At 45.1% G+C, this 19691-nt stretch overlaps 1 protein-coding gene across 1 annotated transcript in view; it reads right to left on the reverse strand.

Moving 5' to 3' along the window:
* The window catches only part of LOC147428531 (putative glycosyltransferase), a 90434-nt gene that overhangs the window by 1306 nt on the left and 69437 nt on the right, over nucleotides 1–19691 (reverse strand). Inside the window, exons 6-14 of the mRNA XM_086496401.1 lie at nucleotides 16627–16826; nucleotides 16405–16504; nucleotides 15842–16324; nucleotides 15555–15677; nucleotides 15370–15453; nucleotides 806–1122; nucleotides 477–734; nucleotides 328–403; nucleotides 31–220 (exon numbers count right to left, since the gene is read on the reverse strand). Of these exons, the coding sequence (XP_086352527.1) occupies nucleotides 31–220; nucleotides 328–403; nucleotides 477–734; nucleotides 806–1122; nucleotides 15370–15453; nucleotides 15555–15677; nucleotides 15842–16324; nucleotides 16405–16504; nucleotides 16627–16826 (1831 nt within the window). The remainder of the gene's footprint in view (nucleotides 1–30; nucleotides 221–327; nucleotides 404–476; nucleotides 735–805; nucleotides 1123–15369; nucleotides 15454–15554; nucleotides 15678–15841; nucleotides 16325–16404; nucleotides 16505–16626; nucleotides 16827–19691) is intronic.

The raw sequence follows: 19691 nt of genomic DNA on the forward strand, positions 1-19691 counted from the left end.
CACAAACATGATGACTTCAAATATGCTCACCAAGACAAACATCCCCAAAATCTAGGACGTGACAAGTCTTTACAGAACCATTAACTTCTTCCTTGGACAGAACATGCTGCATTTCTTGCGCATTTCCGGCTGGTGGATCAAGCACAACCTGAAGATTCTCATCAGTTATATCCATGTGCAGCCAGGCAGGCTGGGATAGTTTTGGCACTCCTCCATTTATCTGCAAGAGGAGTTTACTGCTTAAATAAATATGAATGTGGCAAGCTGAGTTTGTCCCTTCAGACATACAAACAGCCCACAAAGATAATTGAAGATTAGCTTGCTTACTCTTGCCACCAATGCTACGGGATCGGCCGGTAGATACTCCTCAACTTGTCTGATCAGATGAGGTGGAACACATTCCCTACAAGCCTGACACCTAAGAATTTTGCGTTCTTGAAATCATCACTGATACAATAAACATGTAAGACCATTACCATTCCTCTAACCGAGCTATGGAATGCTCGCGCTGCCTTCGCATCATGCACATGAAGAGCGTCCATTCCTCTGGTGGTTTGTACATGCTGTCTTTTCGAAACTCAACGGGCTTTACTTTGCGTTGAGGCTTCGCTTGTTTCTCTCCTGTTGCACTAGAGCAACACATGGGAGGCAGAGGCAGGTTATGCAAGTTGTACAGATGCTTTCCAAGAATATCTGCCAAGGATAGGATATCTTCTTCTTGCATACTCTCACGACTGTAAAAATTCAAAACATTCATTAGGTCCGGCATAACCATGACATTGAATCTTTATAAACTTCGACTCACCTGTGTGCTAAGTCCTGACCGTCACATTTACTGGTGACAATATAAGGACATTGTGTGTTTCTTCCCTCTGGCACATCCTCCTCGGACCAATCTGTATATGATGGGTTCAGCACTGCTTGATTCCAACGTGCACGATGAAATTCACCAGATCTAAAGCTATTTTTCTTTTGAATTTCATAATTGGGCTCATTTTGTCCATCCCATGCAACTGCTTTGTACGACCCCTTCTCAAGATAAACAATGCCACTTGCGACTATTTCTGGGATCACATGCCTCAAAGGTGACCCACTTTTCTTGACTACTGAATAAAATTGGAGCTGTGCATTGTGCTAAATCAGAATCTCTCTCTCTCTCTCTCTCTCTCTCTCTCTCTCTCTCTCTCTCTCTCTCTCAACCGGGAAAGGAGAATGTCTTCCCCACTCACACCAATGGCTACCAAGGTGAAATTCACGCTCACGAACAAGCGCATTTCGACATTGAAGATAGAAATGAAAGCTTGGAGGAAGGAGATGGAAGTAGGATGGAGAGAAGCCAAAATAGTTTTTCTCTGTGAGCATGGGGAGAGGGAGAGAAGATGGAAAGACGAGAAAGAAAGTCTCCAAGAGAGAATCTCTCTTCTGGAAGGCACTGTTGCTACCCTTATGAAAAAAGAAGAGAGGGAGATAATCACCGACAAGAAAGCCATCAAAGACGAGATCACCAAGGGGATCGCAAGGAACATTGAGAAGAAGCTCAATGCATAGAAGAACGTATCGGTTGAAACTGTCAAGAAGAGTCTCAAGCAAGAAGCAAGAGAGGAGTGGATTGAAGTGGCCAAGAAAGAGAAGACCAAGGAGCGTACACCCACAACTATCATTAATATGACATTGGCAGAAGAACAAAGGAGGACACGATCCATGCATGTACACATATCCAGTATTTAAGACCATGATAATATGGATGAGGAAGTTGAGGAGCTTATGACAATGATGAAGATGACAATACCCACACATAACAAAGCATGGAGGGTGGGGAAAAAGAAGGCAGATACAGGCATATCTTCAGTCAAAGAGAAGGCACTAATTTTGTGCTTCCCCTCAATGGAAGCAAAGGAGATCTTGAAAAAGAGGCCAACTTTAAAGAAGACAAGTGTCTTCTTAGGAGACGATCTTACCTTGGCATAGCTAGCATACATGATGGTGGTCATGCCACAGATCAAGGTGGCAAGGGAGAAGGGAAAGGTGGCTTTCTACAGAGACGACCGTATTGTGATTATGGAGAGGCATACCACATGACGGTGTGAGGTCTATGGGACCGAACTCAACATTGCTACTTGGAACTGTAATGGGTTTGTATGTCACAAGACGGGCACCACGTGCCAATAGAAAAGAACAGACTGAACAGACTTTTAGCACTTCATTAACAACTGAACTGAGAGGGAGAGAGAGAGAGAGAGAGAGAGAGAGACGACACGCGACACGGAGTGGCGGAATTCCACCCCAGAGAGTATTGGCCCCAAACCTTGGCGTCCCTTTCGGTATTTCTTTATATTGCATCAACACAATACAAGCCGGTACTCCAGACTCTGCACCTTCTCCAGGAAGCATGCCAGAGAATGAGCTCTAACCTCATATTTAAAGGCCCAAGGCCCCAAAAGCTGTTTACAGTAAAAAGCCTTCAAACTCAAAAGCATCTGGTTCAAAAGCAAAGCCAAAAAGCTGCCAGCATAAATCACGGAAATCCGTACAACTACCACGTCATCAGCCAGCGCAAAACACGGAAATCCGTACAGCCTGCCACGTCATCATGCCAGCGCAATTTTTGAAAATCTGCCATGTCAATCAATTTTTGTGTGTGTGTAGGTCCTGCTTTATTTTAATCCTTTATGTCACTTGGGGCCCCATTGGACGGGGTCCCCATAAGTTGGGAGGACTTCTTTTGTTACTTGTTCTTCTTAGGGTTTAGGCCCCTTGGCCGGCATCTGTAAGTTGGCTCCATTCTTTAGGCTTTGACACGTCAGCAGTTTGTTACATCTCCCCTTCTTGAAAGAGAGTAATCGTCTGCGATTACAGCATATCTGCAAAACAACTCAAGTTAGCTCAAAAATTTCCGAGGGTCATTCAATTTGCTCTTTTTATTAAGAAGTTAGCTTCTCCTTTCTGCTCTTTTGATCAAGGAGTTAGCTTCTCCTTTCGGCTCTTTTGATCAAGGAGTTAGCTTCTCCTTTATGCTCTTTTGATCAAGGAGTTAGCTTCTCCTTTATGCTCTTTTGATCAAGGAGTTAGCTTCTCCTTTCGTCCACATTGGAACTCTTGATATTCCGGCATAGTAAACTTAGCCATCACACCCAGATCGTATCGATCTTCCACGGGTGTCTTGATACACTAAAATTACATACCCATGCAATCTCATCCAATTAGGAATATTCAGTAGTTGGCACATCACAATGCAACACAAATGCTTACATATGCATGTTACAAGACATAGAAACATAAAGCCGCCGATGAACACTCCCCCCGCAAATAACCTAAAAAGGTTCAGGCCATGAGCTGTTCAACGACTCCCTCATCACTCCTCCCGCAAATAACCTAAAAAGGTCCGGACCAGGAGACATAGAGGCCTTTTACAACCAAACGCCCCCCAGACCGTAGCCTACGTCGTTTGGAGGTGCTAAGAGTAACCACTACTCAGACTTCTTAATACTCCTCCCGCATAACCATCCAGGTCCAGGCCGGGAGTCACAACAACAATACTCCCCCCATAAATAACCACAAGGGTCCGGGCCATGAGTTAGAAAAAAAACAGCACTTTTCAATCATTCAATACTCCCACCGCAAATAACCACAAGGGTCCGGGCCATGAGTATGAACAAGCATTCTCAAACATCATTTCTCACTACACCCGGGAGTAAAATCACCAATCAATGAAACCAGTATTAAAACCGGAGTCAAACATTTCAAATCGGCACCAAAACACGTTCAAAACAAATACCATCCATTTCAAACAAATGCCAACAGGATCACCAAACAAGCTCTCAAACAAATTTCAGACTTAAAAAGCAATCTCGACATCAGTCAAGCTCGAAAAATCGACTGGCTTTCCATCTTGGAACCTGCACCAAAAATTAGGGTTAGGTTCATTCCATAAGGTTGTAGCCGAGCACAGCATGGTCCATCGGCTCTTGACAGTGTTTCTTTGGCGGCGATGGTAGTCCCAAGATAGCAATCGCACTGGACCTCCAAGGTTATCAACTCGAGAAGAGACATCTACTGAGAGATGTCGAGAAATTTCAAGATATAATCCGCTAGAGTTTCCATGGCAAGCATTTCAAGATACCCCACTCTCCCAGAAGTTGCACTCTGAAGGAAGATGTCAGAAACCATATATCTTTGGGTAGATTTTTTTTTTTTTTCTTGAAAGCTTGCCAAGTCCTTGGAAGTGTGCGGCTTGGTAGCTATAGACATCTGCATGGTACTGTCTCAGAGAAAAACAGCAGCGCGAAACAAATCTTGGATCCTTCTCTTGCAAGTGATCTTAATGGCTTATGCATTATAAGAATGAGCGGTAAGACGAGAGCGCGCCCAATGCGTGATGAAGTAAGGGTGGGAGTGGCTAATAAGCCCGGGTTGGAGGGCGGAGGGCGAAGATACCTCAAATAAAAAACCAATAGCTCTATCTGCTCTTGTGTAGGACCGGTATGCTTTCAGAAAAGCACACACCTGATGCTCTGATACCACTGTCACAAGACGGGCACCACATGCCGATAGAAATGAACAGACTTTTAGCACTTCATTAATAATTGAACTGAGAGAGAGAGAGAGAGAGAGAGAGAGAGAGAGATACGACACGCGACACGGAGTGGCGGAATTCCACCCCAGAGAGTATTGGCCCCAAACCTTGGCGCCCCTTTCGGTATTTCTTTATATTGCATCAACACAGTACAAGCCGGTACTCCAGACTCTGCACCTTCTCCAGGAAGCATGCCAGAGAATGAGCCCTAACCTCATATTTAAAGGCCCTAGGCCCCAAAAGCTGTTTACAGTAAAAAGCCTTCAAACTCAAAAGCATCTAGTTCAAAAGCAAAGCCAAAAAGCCCAGCATAAATCACGGAAATCCGTACAACTGCCACGTCATCAGCCAACGCAAAACACGGAAATCCGTACAGCCTGCCACGTCATCATGCCAGTGCAATTTTCGAAAATCTGCCATGTCAATCAGTTTTTGCGTGTGTGCGGGTCCTGCTTTATTTTAATCCTTTATGTCACTTGGGGCCCCGTCAGACGGGGTCTCCATAAGTTGGGAGGACTTCTTCTGTTACTTGTTCTTCTTAGGGTTTAGGCCCCTCGCCCGGCATCTGTAAGTTGGCTCCATTCTTTAGGCTTTGACACGTCAGCAGTTTGTTACACTGTAAGACTGGATGTAGGAGCCTTTGAGGATAGCTTCACTGGGAGGGACATTGTATTTTACTCAAAGACACATCAGACACCTAGACAGAGTTTACCACATGTTAGTGTAGTGGTTATAGATGAGAGCCGGTATGTAGACACGAGACCAGATCAAGACAAGGGCCTGGCGGAGTATATTATCGTCTTAAAAAGGCCAAAAGGACCTATGAGACCAACCCATTACAAACTGGTGAATCTTATACCCTGTCTGGGTACAAAAAAAGAGATACTAAAATGAATCTAGAGAGAGAGAGAGAGAGAGAGAGAGAGAGAGAGAGAGAATCCACGCAAGAGACACGGAGTGGCGGAGTTTCACTCCCAGAGTGCACTAGCCCCAAAATCCTAGCAGCCCCTTCAAGTTCAGAGTACACCACATCCGTGATTAAACCTGCAAAACTCAATTAGATTGTTTAGTTCCGAAATCCAAGGGTCAATTCGAGGGTCATTCAGTCATCTCGTTCTATATTGGAGCTCTTGATATTCCGGCGTAGCAAAGGTAGCTATCACACCCAGATCGCCCTGATCTTTAAAGGAATGTCACGATGCACTAAGATCGCATATCTAGGCAATCTCACCCCAAGTTGGAAGTATAGGCTTCACAAATTACAATGCAACACTGATAATTACAGATGCAAGCTCAGAACACAGAGACATAAACTCCCTCCATGATACAGAGGTTTACCCCTAGAGAAGAGATTATGCTAGGTTTGCCAGAGGGAGCCAAAGACAGAGCACTATTATATCTGCCAATGCACAGCATACTATGAGATCCACGGGCATTTTCATTGCTTGTTCAGAGAGGGCTTTTGGCTCCTTATCCCGCATCGTGGACTACTATGATCAGAGCTGCCTAGGTCTCTTCTTGCTAGAGATCCGTAGACTCAGAGAGACTACCCTTAAGAGCAGAGGACCTACACATAGAGGATCCATTTGGTGGAAGATCACTACTTTTTATAGAGGGACTACTCAAGATGGCCCACCACAAGTTACCTAAACACACCCTCATTGGGGCATCCTTCTTGATCAAGCCATCTAGCTTGGCCACTCACGACACCCGAGGATTCAAGAGTCTTCACATCGCAAACGAGGTCTACATCAAAGGCCACGGAGCATCGTTGAGCGACATCGAGCACGCCCTCCAAGAGAGCTGACTATGGAGGAAATTGAGGCCATACTTCAGAGACCCATGAGAGTTCATGGGATGATCACTCTTGTATACTTTCTCCATTGTACACCTCATTAGCCCTCATGTGATTTTATCCCTCCTTATATGTTTTGAGATGATATACTATGTGATGATGATGATGATGAGGATGTAGGGTAGGCTTGCATACCTACCCACTCTAGGTACCCTCATATATTTTTAGCTTTATGTTCTCCAGACATTGTACTAGACTCACACGTGGATGAACCTTTCGGTCTCATGGGTCATTTTGGCCTTTTGAAGACGGTAATATAACATCTCATCTCATCTCATTTCATCTCTCTCTCTCTCTCTCTCTCTCTCTCTCTCTCTCTCTCTCTCTCTCTCTCTCTCTCTCTCTCTCTCTCTCTCTCTCTCAAGCGAGATAACATGGGATGCATTACACTTGCTACATGATGCTTCAATTGACTCTCAAGTGAATGAAGCTTTTCTACAACGCCAATGTATTACGGCTTGGGAGAAATCCGGTGGGTCACGCTTCAGACATTACACCACCTATATTGCCCCCAACTACAAAACCATGTTCTTCGCTGAGAGAGGAAACCGTACTCACACTTACATGCTTGAGCCTATTCCTTGTCCGCGATACGCACTATCGCAGCAATTCGGCTTAGCTCCCATTTCCTTCGATGCGAGATAGGGCGTTGGGGCAATGGAGAGAGAGTCAAATCGATTGTGCACATTATGCTCACTGCAAGTTCGAGAGTCTGAGTACCACACACTACTAGAGTGCTCAGCTTTTGATCACATCTGAACTTGCTTCTCTCACATTTTCAGCCATAACTTAGACCTACACACTTTCCTCTCCCAGCCAAAGTGTGGGCTCTCCATTGCGACTCTCATCACAACAATTTTGGAGCATCGAGAGTCACTCATCAGCCATACACATACTACATCACATGTAACTTTGGTCCCATAGGTCATATTTGACCTCCGAGGACGATAATAAAATCTATCTCTCTCTCTCTCTCTCTCTCTCTCTCTCTCTCTCTCTCTCTCTCTCTCTCTCTCTCTCTCTCAAGCGAGATGACATGGCATGACCTGATAATGTTTTTCACGCTGACGAGCATCCTCAGGCATGGGTGATGATGATGATGTTTTTGAGGCTATCAATTTTAGTCTCACTTTACTTCATTTTATTTTTGTACCTAGACATTGGATTAGATCATCAGTTTGGTGTCATAGGTCATTTTGGCCTTTTGAAGACGTTTAATACAACATTTCATTTCTTTTCATCTCTCTCTCTCTCTCTCTCTCTCTCTCTCTCTCTCTCTCTCTCTCTCTCTCTCAAGCGAGATAACATGGCATGACCTGATGGGCCCCTAAAGCCCCCATGTAATCCTTTATAAGTGTGCCTTAGGGGCTCTGTCTGACACATTAGCTATGGCAACAACTGTAGAAGGGCACCCCCAGCCGTTATACCTTTGTGGCCATCAATAAGAAAGAAATACCGAAAGGGGCACCACACTTTGGGGCCAATGCATCTAGAAGCAGAACTCTCTCTCTCTCTCTCTCTCTCTCTCTCTCTCTCTCTCTCTCTCTCTCTCTCTCTCTCTCTCTCTCTCTCTCCGGATCACTTTGGCCTGACATGCACGACGCCCTGTCAAACTACTAACCATGGAGGAGATTGATGAGATCCGCCAGCGACCAATGTTGGATCTCCTGTGATTTAGCTAACCCAACTAGCTGCTTAGTTCACATCTAGCAGCTTAGGATTCCATAATATTCTTATTTTTGTTACTCAGACTTTGTATCAGATCCACCACATTGTAACTTTCTGGTCTCAAAGGTCACTTTGGCCTTTTGAAGACGTTAATATACATTTCATTTCCTCATCTCTCTCTCTCTCTCTCTCTCTCTCTCTCTCTCTCTCTCTCTCTCTCTCTCTCTCTCTCTCTCTCTCTCTCTCTCTCTCTCTCTCTCAACCAGATCAGAGAAGACGTTCTAGGAACATGCCTCAAAATAGTTGGTATGATGAGGAGTGCAGAGAGATGAGAGTTCAGATTCAGAGCGAGCTTATACTTGGAGTCATTACATATAGACAGTCTCGGATTGCCCTTCTGGGTTTAGTGCGACGGAAGAAGCGGGCCTTTTTAGCCCAGATGGAACGTGATTTGTATCAGCTCTTTTTGAGCCGAGATTCAGGTGAGGCTTGGCGTCTCTTCCATGAGCACTCACCTCCTCTAGTGATTACCTCTCCCGAGATTTGGGGTCAATATGCAGCATCATTATATACAGTACCTGGGCAACCACCATTACCAGACCCTCTAGAGCCATGTCCAGCCACTAGTACCTTCTTTACCACTGAGATGGTGAAGAACGCCATTGACAGGATGAGGACTAGGAGAGCATATGATCATGATGGTTTGGTGGCAAAGCACTTGATACATGCTAGAGATTTACTGTCAGAGGTTCTTGCGCGGTTGTTTAACCGTGTCATGTGTGAGGGACTACCCGAGTCCTGGAGATTATCTACTATTGTACCTCTTTTCAAGGCAGGGGACCCCACGGGCCACGGTACCAGGGAACTACCGTACTATTATGATAGGGCACACATTGGCACGGTTGTATGCATCCATTCTTGAACAGCAACTGAGTAAATGGGCAGAAAATGAGGGCATACGAGCAACAGGACAGGCTGGGTTCAGGAGGGGTTTCTCCACTTTGGACCATATTCTTACACTCAGAGCCATTATTGAGGAGGGTCGGGCACATGTATTGTTGCTTTGTGGACTTCCGCAAGGCATTTGACACAGTGCCGAGGGCCAGATTGATGCACAGGCTACTGAAGTTGGGAGTACCCACAGAGATCATATGGGGGATCATGGCTTTATACGGCTCAGTGACTAGCCAAGTACGCACTCTTGAGGGGATTTCTGACATTGTTCATTCCACTATTGGAGTGAAACAGGGTGTCCTTTGTCCCCTACACTTTTTGGTATGTATGTAGATGAGGTCTCTGACTACATTGACAGAGAGGGTGACAGAGACGCTCAGCTAGCAGGGACATGGATCCCTTTATTATTATATGCGGATGATATTGTGTTAATGTCAGAGTCGCCAGAGGGCATGCAAAGACATTTGGATGCATTGCACAACTTTGCAGAGGATAGTGGACTGTCTTTGAACCTTGGTAAAACCAAGGTTATGGTGTTTAACACCACACCACAGTGGGTCAAGAGATCGGCACCTACACTCGTATATGGCCAGGACACTGTGGAGTACACAGATGAATATACATATCTGGGGGTGGTATTCACGGGACCGAGGTTTACCCTGAGGAGAGCAGCAGAGACTAGACTATCCAGAGCCTATGCGGTATTAGGAGGGCTAGAGAGGATGTGTTCGCAGGTTCAGTTTTAAGACCACGAACAAAACTATGGCTCTTTGATACTTTGGTTGCTTCAGCTATGCTTTATGGGGTCCAAGTTTGGGGACCATCTGTGAATCATGAGAGTTGGAAGAACATGGAGAGACCCTTGGTATTTATGATATCCCGGATAATTAGAGCCAAGGCTTCTGTACCACATGCGATTATTCAAGCGGAGGTAGCCGCCCCTCCTATAGAGATTGAGGCTCTTACCAGATCAATGTCCTTTATGCACAGTCTATGGGATACACATAGAGTCAAATATACTAGACTGGCTCTTGAGTCCTCTAGACAGTTAGCGATGCAGGGAGATGCATCATGCTGGTATGCACAGATGACCTCATGATTTCAGAGACATGGTTTCAGCATGGATAGATTGCCTCCCTTTCAGTATTCCCTGGACGCACCCTCCCTGCCAGTCACACGGACAGAGATCACTAGACTCATTCGTCAGGATCTTATACAGTTGGACACCAGGAGGACATGGGTAGAGCCGATACAGGAGTTGGGCACGAAGATGGCTTTCTACAAAGAGCACCTTCTCCAACTTTCAGGGGATGGGTTTGTGACTCGTCCGAACTACATGGACACTCATTTATCTCATGGTCTACGATGTGCTATTGGTCAGATTTGCACATCCTCACACCAGCTAGAGATTGAGACGGGTAGATTCAGAGGGATACCACCAGAGTCTAGGATATGTCAACTATGCGGTAGAGAGCCAGAGACAGAGCTACACTACATATGCCACTGCACTATGTATTATGAGATACGAGGGCGCTTCCATTGCTTATTCAGGGAGGGTTTTGGACCCCTAGATAGAGTCATGACATATCAGGACCAGAGATGCCTTTGCTTATATCTACTTGAGCTACACCAACATAGAGACAGTCTGTTGGGGAGACATGGAGTACGACAGTCGCAGAGACAGATCACAGATTTCTTTGGATCGAGGGAGCCAAGAGACCAACCACCAACACAGGGTTGTACCCACATTCATACCAGAGGCACCCTCATTGACAGGGCGATTGAGCTCGGGAGATCGAGACGACCACAACCGAGACACAGGAGCACACTACATCGACGAAGACTCCAGCAGAGGATCAGAGGCATTCTAGCACGACACCCAGATTGTCATTGAGGGCCTATTCTACATTTTCACATTTCACACTTCATTTCAGTTTTCATTTTTATTTTTACTTTCAGTACTTTTTGTACTTGTACTTCAGACATTGTATTAGATTCACCACTTTGTATCTGATGGTCTCATAGGTCATTTTGGCCTTTTGAAGACGTTAATATATCATTTCATTTCTCTCTCTCTCTCTCTCTCTCTCTCTCTCTCTCTCTCTCTCTCTCTCTCTCTCTCTCTCTCTCTCTTCAAGTTCACATGTTGCAATGTTGTTCACGTGTTGCTATTGATTTCTTGCTTGGGTGGTAAGGAGAGGCTTTTCCCAAAGCTAAGTATGTGATAATCTGGGCCCTTCTAGATTCACGAAAAGATCAATGATGTATCCTTTCGACTAGAGTTGCTAGATACTTGAAAGATTCACAATGCTTTTCATGTGAGTCTCTTAAGACCTTTCAAATGTGAGGTGCAACAGAACAGGAACCTAGAATAGCAACCAGCAGTGGATGAGAAATTCTCATTCCAGAAGAGGTCCTAGCACACAAGTGAAGGGTAAGCAGGTCCTTTGGTCAAGTTCAGGAACTATCTAGTATCCAGCTCTGATGCATTGTGGATGGAGGACTTTGCAGGTTCTTCTCGATTACTAGAGTTGTACCTTGAGGCATTTGGTTCAGCATTGTCTATTCTTCAAGTGCACGTCCAATCAGCGGGGTGAATTTGGTGCATTGCGTGCTACACAAGAGGGGAGCCACTCCACTCCTTTGTCACAGATTGCATAGATGGAATAAAGTCTCCATGAGATTTAAGGGGTGTTGAAGGCCTGACAATATTCTGAGAAATGACTTTATGAAAAGATGTACATTGGAATGAAAATTCCTAAAATGATTACATGTGCTCTTTCATGTGTGTATTGTTTGAGGATGAACGGGATGAACGAGTGATGTAAATGTGATAGTAATGAGATTTCTTAGGTCACAACATCCGTGAAAAGATCAGCACGGTCTAGATGTCATTGCAAAATAAGTTACAATTATCATGATTCGCATTTAAGATCTCGACGAGGATAATGATGTGAATGTGATGGAACTGTTCAATCAATGCCCTCTTTGTGCAAGTGCTGGATGTGTGGTCTGGTGCATGAGTGCCTAGAGTCAATGTTTATTGAGCTAGTTTTTTTGTCCTTTGTCTCTTTTCAAGCGTAATCGATGGCGATTACTCTTCTTTCAAGAGGGGGGTATGTCACAAGTGAGATTCCATGGCATGACCTAATGGTTCCCTAAAGGGGCTACTCAAGTAAAGAGGAGGCCAAACAAAAACTAACACTAAAACGGTTTATGCAAAGAGGGCTGACGTGACTACCATAAAACGCATCGCAAATCGCACTGCTCACATGGCATAGTTGTACGGTCAATCTGGGAGAGCTTTTCGCGTGGCGGCTTTTGGGCTCCGTTCTTAGCTAGTGAAAAGCATCTGGGGTGCCCTCTTTTAGGGGCCCATGTAATCCTTTATAAGTGTGCCTAGGGGGCTTTGTCTGGCAGATTAGCTATGGCAGCAACTATAGAGGGGCCCATCATCCATGTAATCCTTTATAAGTGTGCCTAGGGGGCTTTGTCTGGCAGATTAGCTATGGCAGCAACTATAGAAGAGCGCCCCCCACCGTTGTACCTTTTTTATTATCAATAAAAAAGAAATACCAAAGGGGCCCCAGACTTTGGGGCCAATGCATCTGGCAACAGAACTCCACTGCTCTCTCTAGCTAGTAGCACTTCTAGATTAATTTTAGCATCTCTTTTTTGTACCCAGACATGGTGTCACATTCACCAGTTTGTAACAGATTGGTCTCATAGGTCATTTTGGCCTTTTGAAGACATTAGTATATCATTTCATCTCTCTCTCTCTCTCTCTCTCTCTCTCTCTCTCTCTCTCTCTCTCTCTCTCTCTCTCTCTCTCCTCGGGTTGTTTTTGCTAGAGCTGCGCAGACACAGATACAGACACAGGGAAAGTCTCTTGGAGGCCAGGTAGTGGGAGACATTCACAATGGGAGATCACTGACCTCTCTGCGCAGACACAGATACAGACACAGGGAAAGTCTCTTGGAGGCCAGGTAGTGGGAGACATTCACAAAGGGAGATCACTAACCTCTTTAGAGCAGGGACTCAGCAGCCAGATGAGCATGCTTCGCAGCAGACTTCAAAGCCCACTTCTACCAGAGGTATATTAGTGGACAGAGCCACTGAGCTCGGGAGAGCTAGACGCCCACGTCTACGAGGGCAACCACGACATCGATGGAGGCTCCACCAAAGAACAAGACTCTTCTAGCACGACATGGGATACCTCTCTCTCTCTCTCTCTCTCTCTCTCTCTCTCTCTCTCTCTCTCTTCTCTCTCTCTCTCTCTCTCTCTCTCTCTCTCTCTCTCTCTCTCTTGTTTTTGCCTGGAGTTGTTTTTGCTAGAGCTGTGTAGACACAAGGAAAGTCTCTTGAGGAGACCAAGTAGTGGGGGACATTCACAGAGGGAGATCAATTACTTCTTTAGAGCACAGATTCATCAGTCGGATGAGCATGCTTCGTAGCACACTTCAGAGCCCACTTCTACCAGAGGTATATATGGGGGGAGGGGGGGGGGGGGGGGGGGGGGGGGGGGGGGGGGGGGGGAGGGGGGTGTTGTGGTGCATATATAGGCAAATCTCTGATTTGCCTTGCCTGCAGCAAAACCCTACTATCCGTAAATGGCCTAATAAATGCTAATAAATATGTAAACTCACTAAAAGTGACCTGACACACATATTTAGTAGCACAACTACAAAAGACTCGAGACTCTGACCCCGGGAAACCCTAGGAACAGGGGTCCCGCCTCATGCCAGATGTTAGTCCCTTGCCGGATCCATCCTGCACACATGACATGACGCAAGCCAAACGCACACCTAGACACACGTAGTGAACGGACATCAGTCTCACCTCTTAGCTATAGAGCCAATACGGGCTCACCCCCGAGCTTGGGAGCTTGCAACCAAGCGAGCTAGCCTCTGCTACAAGAGCCGGTGTCCCATACCACCGAACCCACACCAGTACGGATGTGCGGGCAAAGCTACCAAGGGCCAAGAGTCCAAGTGTGGTGATCACACAAGATGTCTCATAAATGAGACTCAAATCCTATTTATAGGACTTCATAACCAAAGGGCCATGTTCACACTAGTCAGACATAACTGCAGGCACCCATCCTGATGTTTGGGGACGTAACACTTCCCCTCTTATTTTTTAATTGTTGTCCTCAACAATATCCTCGGTTATAGGACCGGGGAAACGAATCCTTAACGATCTAACTTACTCCCAAGTAGCTTGGGACTCAGAATGATGCTTCCACTTGATCAAATATTCGGGGTACGAAGACTTGCGAGAGTTGCAGACCCTTTGATCTAGAACCGATTTGGGTTCAAGTGGAATATAACGAGTGGTGTCTTGTTAGTTCGGACTTGCTCAAGAGAAATTACTAAGTCATCCTGCCCCAGCCATTCTTTTAGACGGCTCACGTGGAACACGGGATGAATAACAATGCCTAAAGGCAGGTCCAACTTATAAGAAACCCCACTTATCTTCTTTGTGATCTAAAGACAATTTCGAGCATTGGCAAGAATCCTTCAATACCCTAAGGTAGACCCACATGCCCTCCTGGAGTTCGCGGGGTTGCCGATACTGACTGGCATAAAAAGTGGCACGATCTTCACTTTCACAAACCTTGAACAAAGCTGTGGCTTTTTGACACTCTAGTGGCTTCAGCTATGCTCTATGGGGTTCAGATTTGGGGACCCTCGGTGGACCACCATGGCAGATCTGGTAGCACTGATGGATGGAGATGTATGAAGAGACCTCTAGTCTCTATGATCTCTCGGATGTTTTGGGCTAAGGCCTCAGTGCCACATGAGATTATTCGAGTTGAGCTAGGTACCCCCTCTCGTGGTCGAGGCCCTTACTAGGTCAGTATCCTTCATGCATAATTTATGGGACCTTCCCAAAGAGAGATATGCTCGGCTAGCCCTTGAGTCATCTCGACAGCTACCGCTACAGGGGGGCACAACATGCTGGTATGGGCAGATGACATCATGGTTTCAGTCACATGGCTTCACCATGGATAGACTACCTCCGTTCCAGTACTCCTTGGATGCACCCTCCCTATCTCTCACATGGACAGAGATCACTAGACTTGTATGTATTTGACCTAGTCCTATTTATCATATCTGCATTATAAGAATGTTAATATCATCTTTGTTTCTTCCACTAACTGCCCCAAGAAGCTTAAAAAGCACACCCTTAAGAGTAGATGTATCGTATGTGTATACAGGATGAATCTATGCCCTTCCTGAAAAATTCATGTAAGCTAGATCTTATTTCCCTAAAGCAACAGTAAGTCACCGACAGGAAATCAAGGGCAAGGCATTACCTCTGAAGCCACAGCATCAAGAGCTTTGTCTTCAAGGGCTTCATCTAAACATAATTTGACTACATAAGATCCAACGAGGAAGACCTACACAACATCCATCACACACATTGTTAGAAGGAGGAGCACGGTATGCAAGTAGCAGCAATAAAAAAATGTGCATCGTTCAAATTCGACAGGTGACTTACTGGATTGCTTCCATTTCCCAATGGTAGCTGTTCAGTTTCGGTAGGCTGAGGAAGGTTATGCATATTGCAGATTGATAAGACTCTTTCAAGCAGGCATTTGGCATCGAATGCAACGCAGGCACTCTAATATCAAAACAGATTAGAAACACAATAGATCATCAGAACCCCAGCCAAACAAAATCCTTAGGAGTTCAAGAATAAATTTGGTCAACAATTGATATGCATAGTTCACTTTGCTTTCATGCAAGCTGAAGTTTAAAAACATTATTTGCATTTTGTAACTATACCTTCCAAATCTGTTTCCTTAAGTCCAGTCTCGAATGCCATAGTTTCAGCAACCATTTGCGCAATGATTGCGACAGAAAAAAGTCACTTCTCACCGAATTTGAGACAAGGTGACGTTTGTGATGATTCACCAATGATGCCAGGAAATCAAGATTGAAGCTCCAATCTGGCTGTTGGGGGCCCAAATGGACCTTCTTGTTAGCATCTTCAAGAACAGGACCATTAGCAACTACAGAAGCATGATCTTGCATAGCAAGCCTTCCAGCACGAGCAACTGCTTTGTGATGAAAGCCAGGACTCAAATCCAAACAAACAAGCTCAAAGTTTGCTGTATTCACAAAATTTTGTGTCACAGCCAAAGAATTGTCGAGGTTCAGAACACAATGCCACCAACCACTGGGAACAAAAATAGTTTCTCCAGGAAACTGAATACACTCCAAAGGCTTATCTTCATCCTTCAAGGCAGGATATACATCCAACCACCACTGCATTGAGACAAAAAAGCAAAAAAGTGACCAGATGTGCTACCTACAAGAAAAAAAGAAGACTTGAGAACTGCATGTACCTGTAAGGATGTAGGGGAATCAATATCCACTTCCCCTTCATCTTCATCTGCATGTACAATCACTGATGGAGGAACTCGTCCAGGAGGATACAAAGCCCATCTACATAGAAATTGGAAACAGCAGGTTTGAATTTAGAGCACACACAATTCTACGACATTCTGTGTTCCATAACATAGGCCTCTACACTTTCGACAATGAGTTTGTAATGGGTAGAAATTGACCTTTTCCGCCCTCTAATCAATGTATTCCATGCACTTGTCAAAGCAGGATCAACATGCCATGATGCACCAGATCGAGCAGGCCCAATGACCAACCACCTAAAAGGGGGACGATCTTCCTTGTCCATAAAATCAAAAAGATCTTCCTTGAATAGACCTGGCACTTCATAATCTTGAACCAAGCTTGGAGCAACCTCACCAAACTGCACCAAATACTGACCACAACGTTAGCAGAAGACTAGGCTAGCTCTGGCATGCTTGAATGAAAAAAGGGAACCCAAAATTGGGGCACCCCCAAAAGACACCCTATCCCTTGATTCCAAGTTTTCAACCTCTCTCTACTTTTTTAAAGAGTTTCATCACTGCTTTTTTGTTGTTTTTAGCATTGCACCACTATTTCTTGCTGCTTTATAGGGTTTTGAAACTGGTTTTTGTTGTTCCTTAGGGTTTCGAAACTGTATTTTTTGGCAGTTTTTTAGGATTTGGAAACTGGTTTTCAGCGTTTCAGAATTGTTTTTTTGCTGTTTTTTAGGGGTTCGCTTGCGTTCTTTTGATGTTTTTATACGTCGCAAGAAAAGGGCATTTTTAGCCAAACTGGAGAAGGATTTATATCAGCTCTTCTTGAGTCAGGACTCACATGAAGCATGGCGCTTATTTCGAGAGCACTCACCGCCTCCGACGATTACTTCTCCTGAGATCTGGGGTCAATATGTAACATCATTATATATGGTATCTGGACAGCCTCCATTACCAGATCCGCTAGAGCCATGCCCTACTACTAGTACTTTCTTTACTACGGAAATGGTGGAAAAAGCCATTGATAAGATGAAGACAAGAAGAGCATATGATCATGATGGTTTAGTAGCAGAACATCTGATCCATGCCAGGGATCTACTTTCAGAAGTCCTTGCTCGTCTGTTTAATCGGGTCATGTGTGAAGGATTACCTGAATCTTGGAAATTATCTACTATCATACCTATTTTCAAGTAAGGGGATCCTATGATACCCGGGAACTACTGTACCATTATGGTAGGTCACACTTTGACCCAATTGTACGCATCCATTCTTGAACAAAAATTGAGTAGATGGGCGGAGAATGAGGGCATAAGATCAACAGGACAAGCTGGATTCAGAAAGGGTTATTCCACTTTAGATCATATTCTTACGCTCAGAGCCATTATTGAGGAAGGAAGAGCAAACGGGAGAAGGATGTATTGTTGCTTTGTGGATTTTCGGAAAGCTTTTGATACAGTACCAAGGGCCAGATTGATGCGCAGGATGCAAGAGTTAGGAGTCCCCAAAGAGATTATATGGGGGATCATGGCTTTATACGGGTCAGTAATGGGGTATGTACGTACTCCAGAAGGGGATTCCGACATTGTTCATTCCACCGTTGGAGTAAAGCAGGGATGCCGACTGTCCCCTACTTTATTTGGTATGTACATAGATGAGGTATCAGATTACATTGATAGAGAGGGTGACAGAGGGGCTCAACTTGCAGGGTCATGGATCCCTTTGTTGTTGTATGCAGATGATATTGTATTGATAGCAGAATCACCAGATGGAATGCAAAGGCAACTAAATGCATTACATAAATTTGCGGAGGACAGTGGACTGTCGGTAAACTTGGGTAAAACCAAAGTTATGGTGTTTAACACCACACCGCAGTGGGTTAGGAGATCGGCACCTACACTTACATATGGCCAGGATACAGTAGAGTACACAGATGCATACACATACCTTGGGGTGGTATTTGCAGGACCGAAGTTTACTCTTAAGAAAGCAGCGGATGCTAGATTATCCAGAGCCTCTGCGGCCTTGGGAGGGTTGGAGAGGATGTGTTCACAAGTGCAGTCTCAGAAACACCGAACAAAACTTTGGCTTTTTGATACTGTGGTGGCTTCGGCTATGCTTTATGGGGTCCAGATTTGGGGACCATCTGTGGATCAGGATAATTGGAAGTCAATGGAGAGACCTCTGGTATCTATGATTTCCCGAATGATTAGAGCCAAGGTCTTCGTACCACACGCGATTACCCGAGCGGAACTAGCGGCCCCTCCGTTAGAAATTGAAGCTCTTACCAGATCAATGTCCTTTATACATGGTTTGTGGGATACAAATAATTGCCGATATACTAAACTGGCCCTCGAATCCTCTCGACAATTAGCAATGAAAGGGGATACATCATGCTGGTATGCGCAACTGTCCTCGTGGTTTCAGAGACATGGGTTCAGTATGGAAAGATTACCCCCCTTCCAATACTCTCTTGAGGCTCCATCACTGGCAATTACACGAACAGAGATTAATAAAATCATCCAACAGGATCTAATACAGTTGGATACTAAGAGGACATGGGTAGACCCTACACAAGAACTAGGCACGAAGATGGCCGAATACAAAGAAAACTTCCTACAACTATCTGAAGATGGATTTGTGATTCGCCCGAGTTACATGGATCATAGTAACAGGGGACGCCCTTTTTCGGGCTTCCCGTCCCCACTTTTCCGTCCCCACTTGCCGTCCCGCTCTCTTTTTTACACTAAAAATCCATTTCAGCCCCGTCCCCCGTTCCCCCGTCCCGGAATGCGTCCCTTGTGACTATGACATGGATACCCACCTGTCTCATGGTTTGAGATGTGCTATTGGTCAGATTCGCAAATCCTCACACCAATTGGAAATTGAATTTGGCAGATTTAGGGGAATCCCACCTGAGAGCAGAATTTGCAAGTTGTGCCGGATGGAGCCGGAGACAGAATTACACTATATATGCCATTGCACAGTATACTATGAGATACGGGGGCATTTTCATTGCCTCTTTAAAGAAGGCTTTGGACCTCTAGATAGAATCATGCAATACCAAGATCAAAGATGCTTAGGCTTGTACCTACGGGAACTACATCAGCACAGGGATAATCTAATGAGAAGACAAAGAGCACTACAGCCTCAGAGGCAGATCACAGATTTCTTCGGATCGAGAGAAGCAGGAGTCGACGGAGAAACAAGAGGCCAACAGCCAGCACAAAGGAGTACCAATATTCATACCAAAGGCACCCTAATTGACAGAGCGA

The sequence above is a fragment of the Adiantum capillus-veneris genome, chromosome 23 (genome assembly GCF_014529385.1).
Source record: "Adiantum capillus-veneris isolate H3 chromosome 23, ASM1452938v2, whole genome shotgun sequence".
In the NCBI taxonomy this organism is placed as follows: Eukaryota; Viridiplantae; Streptophyta; class Polypodiopsida; order Polypodiales; family Pteridaceae; genus Adiantum; species Adiantum capillus-veneris.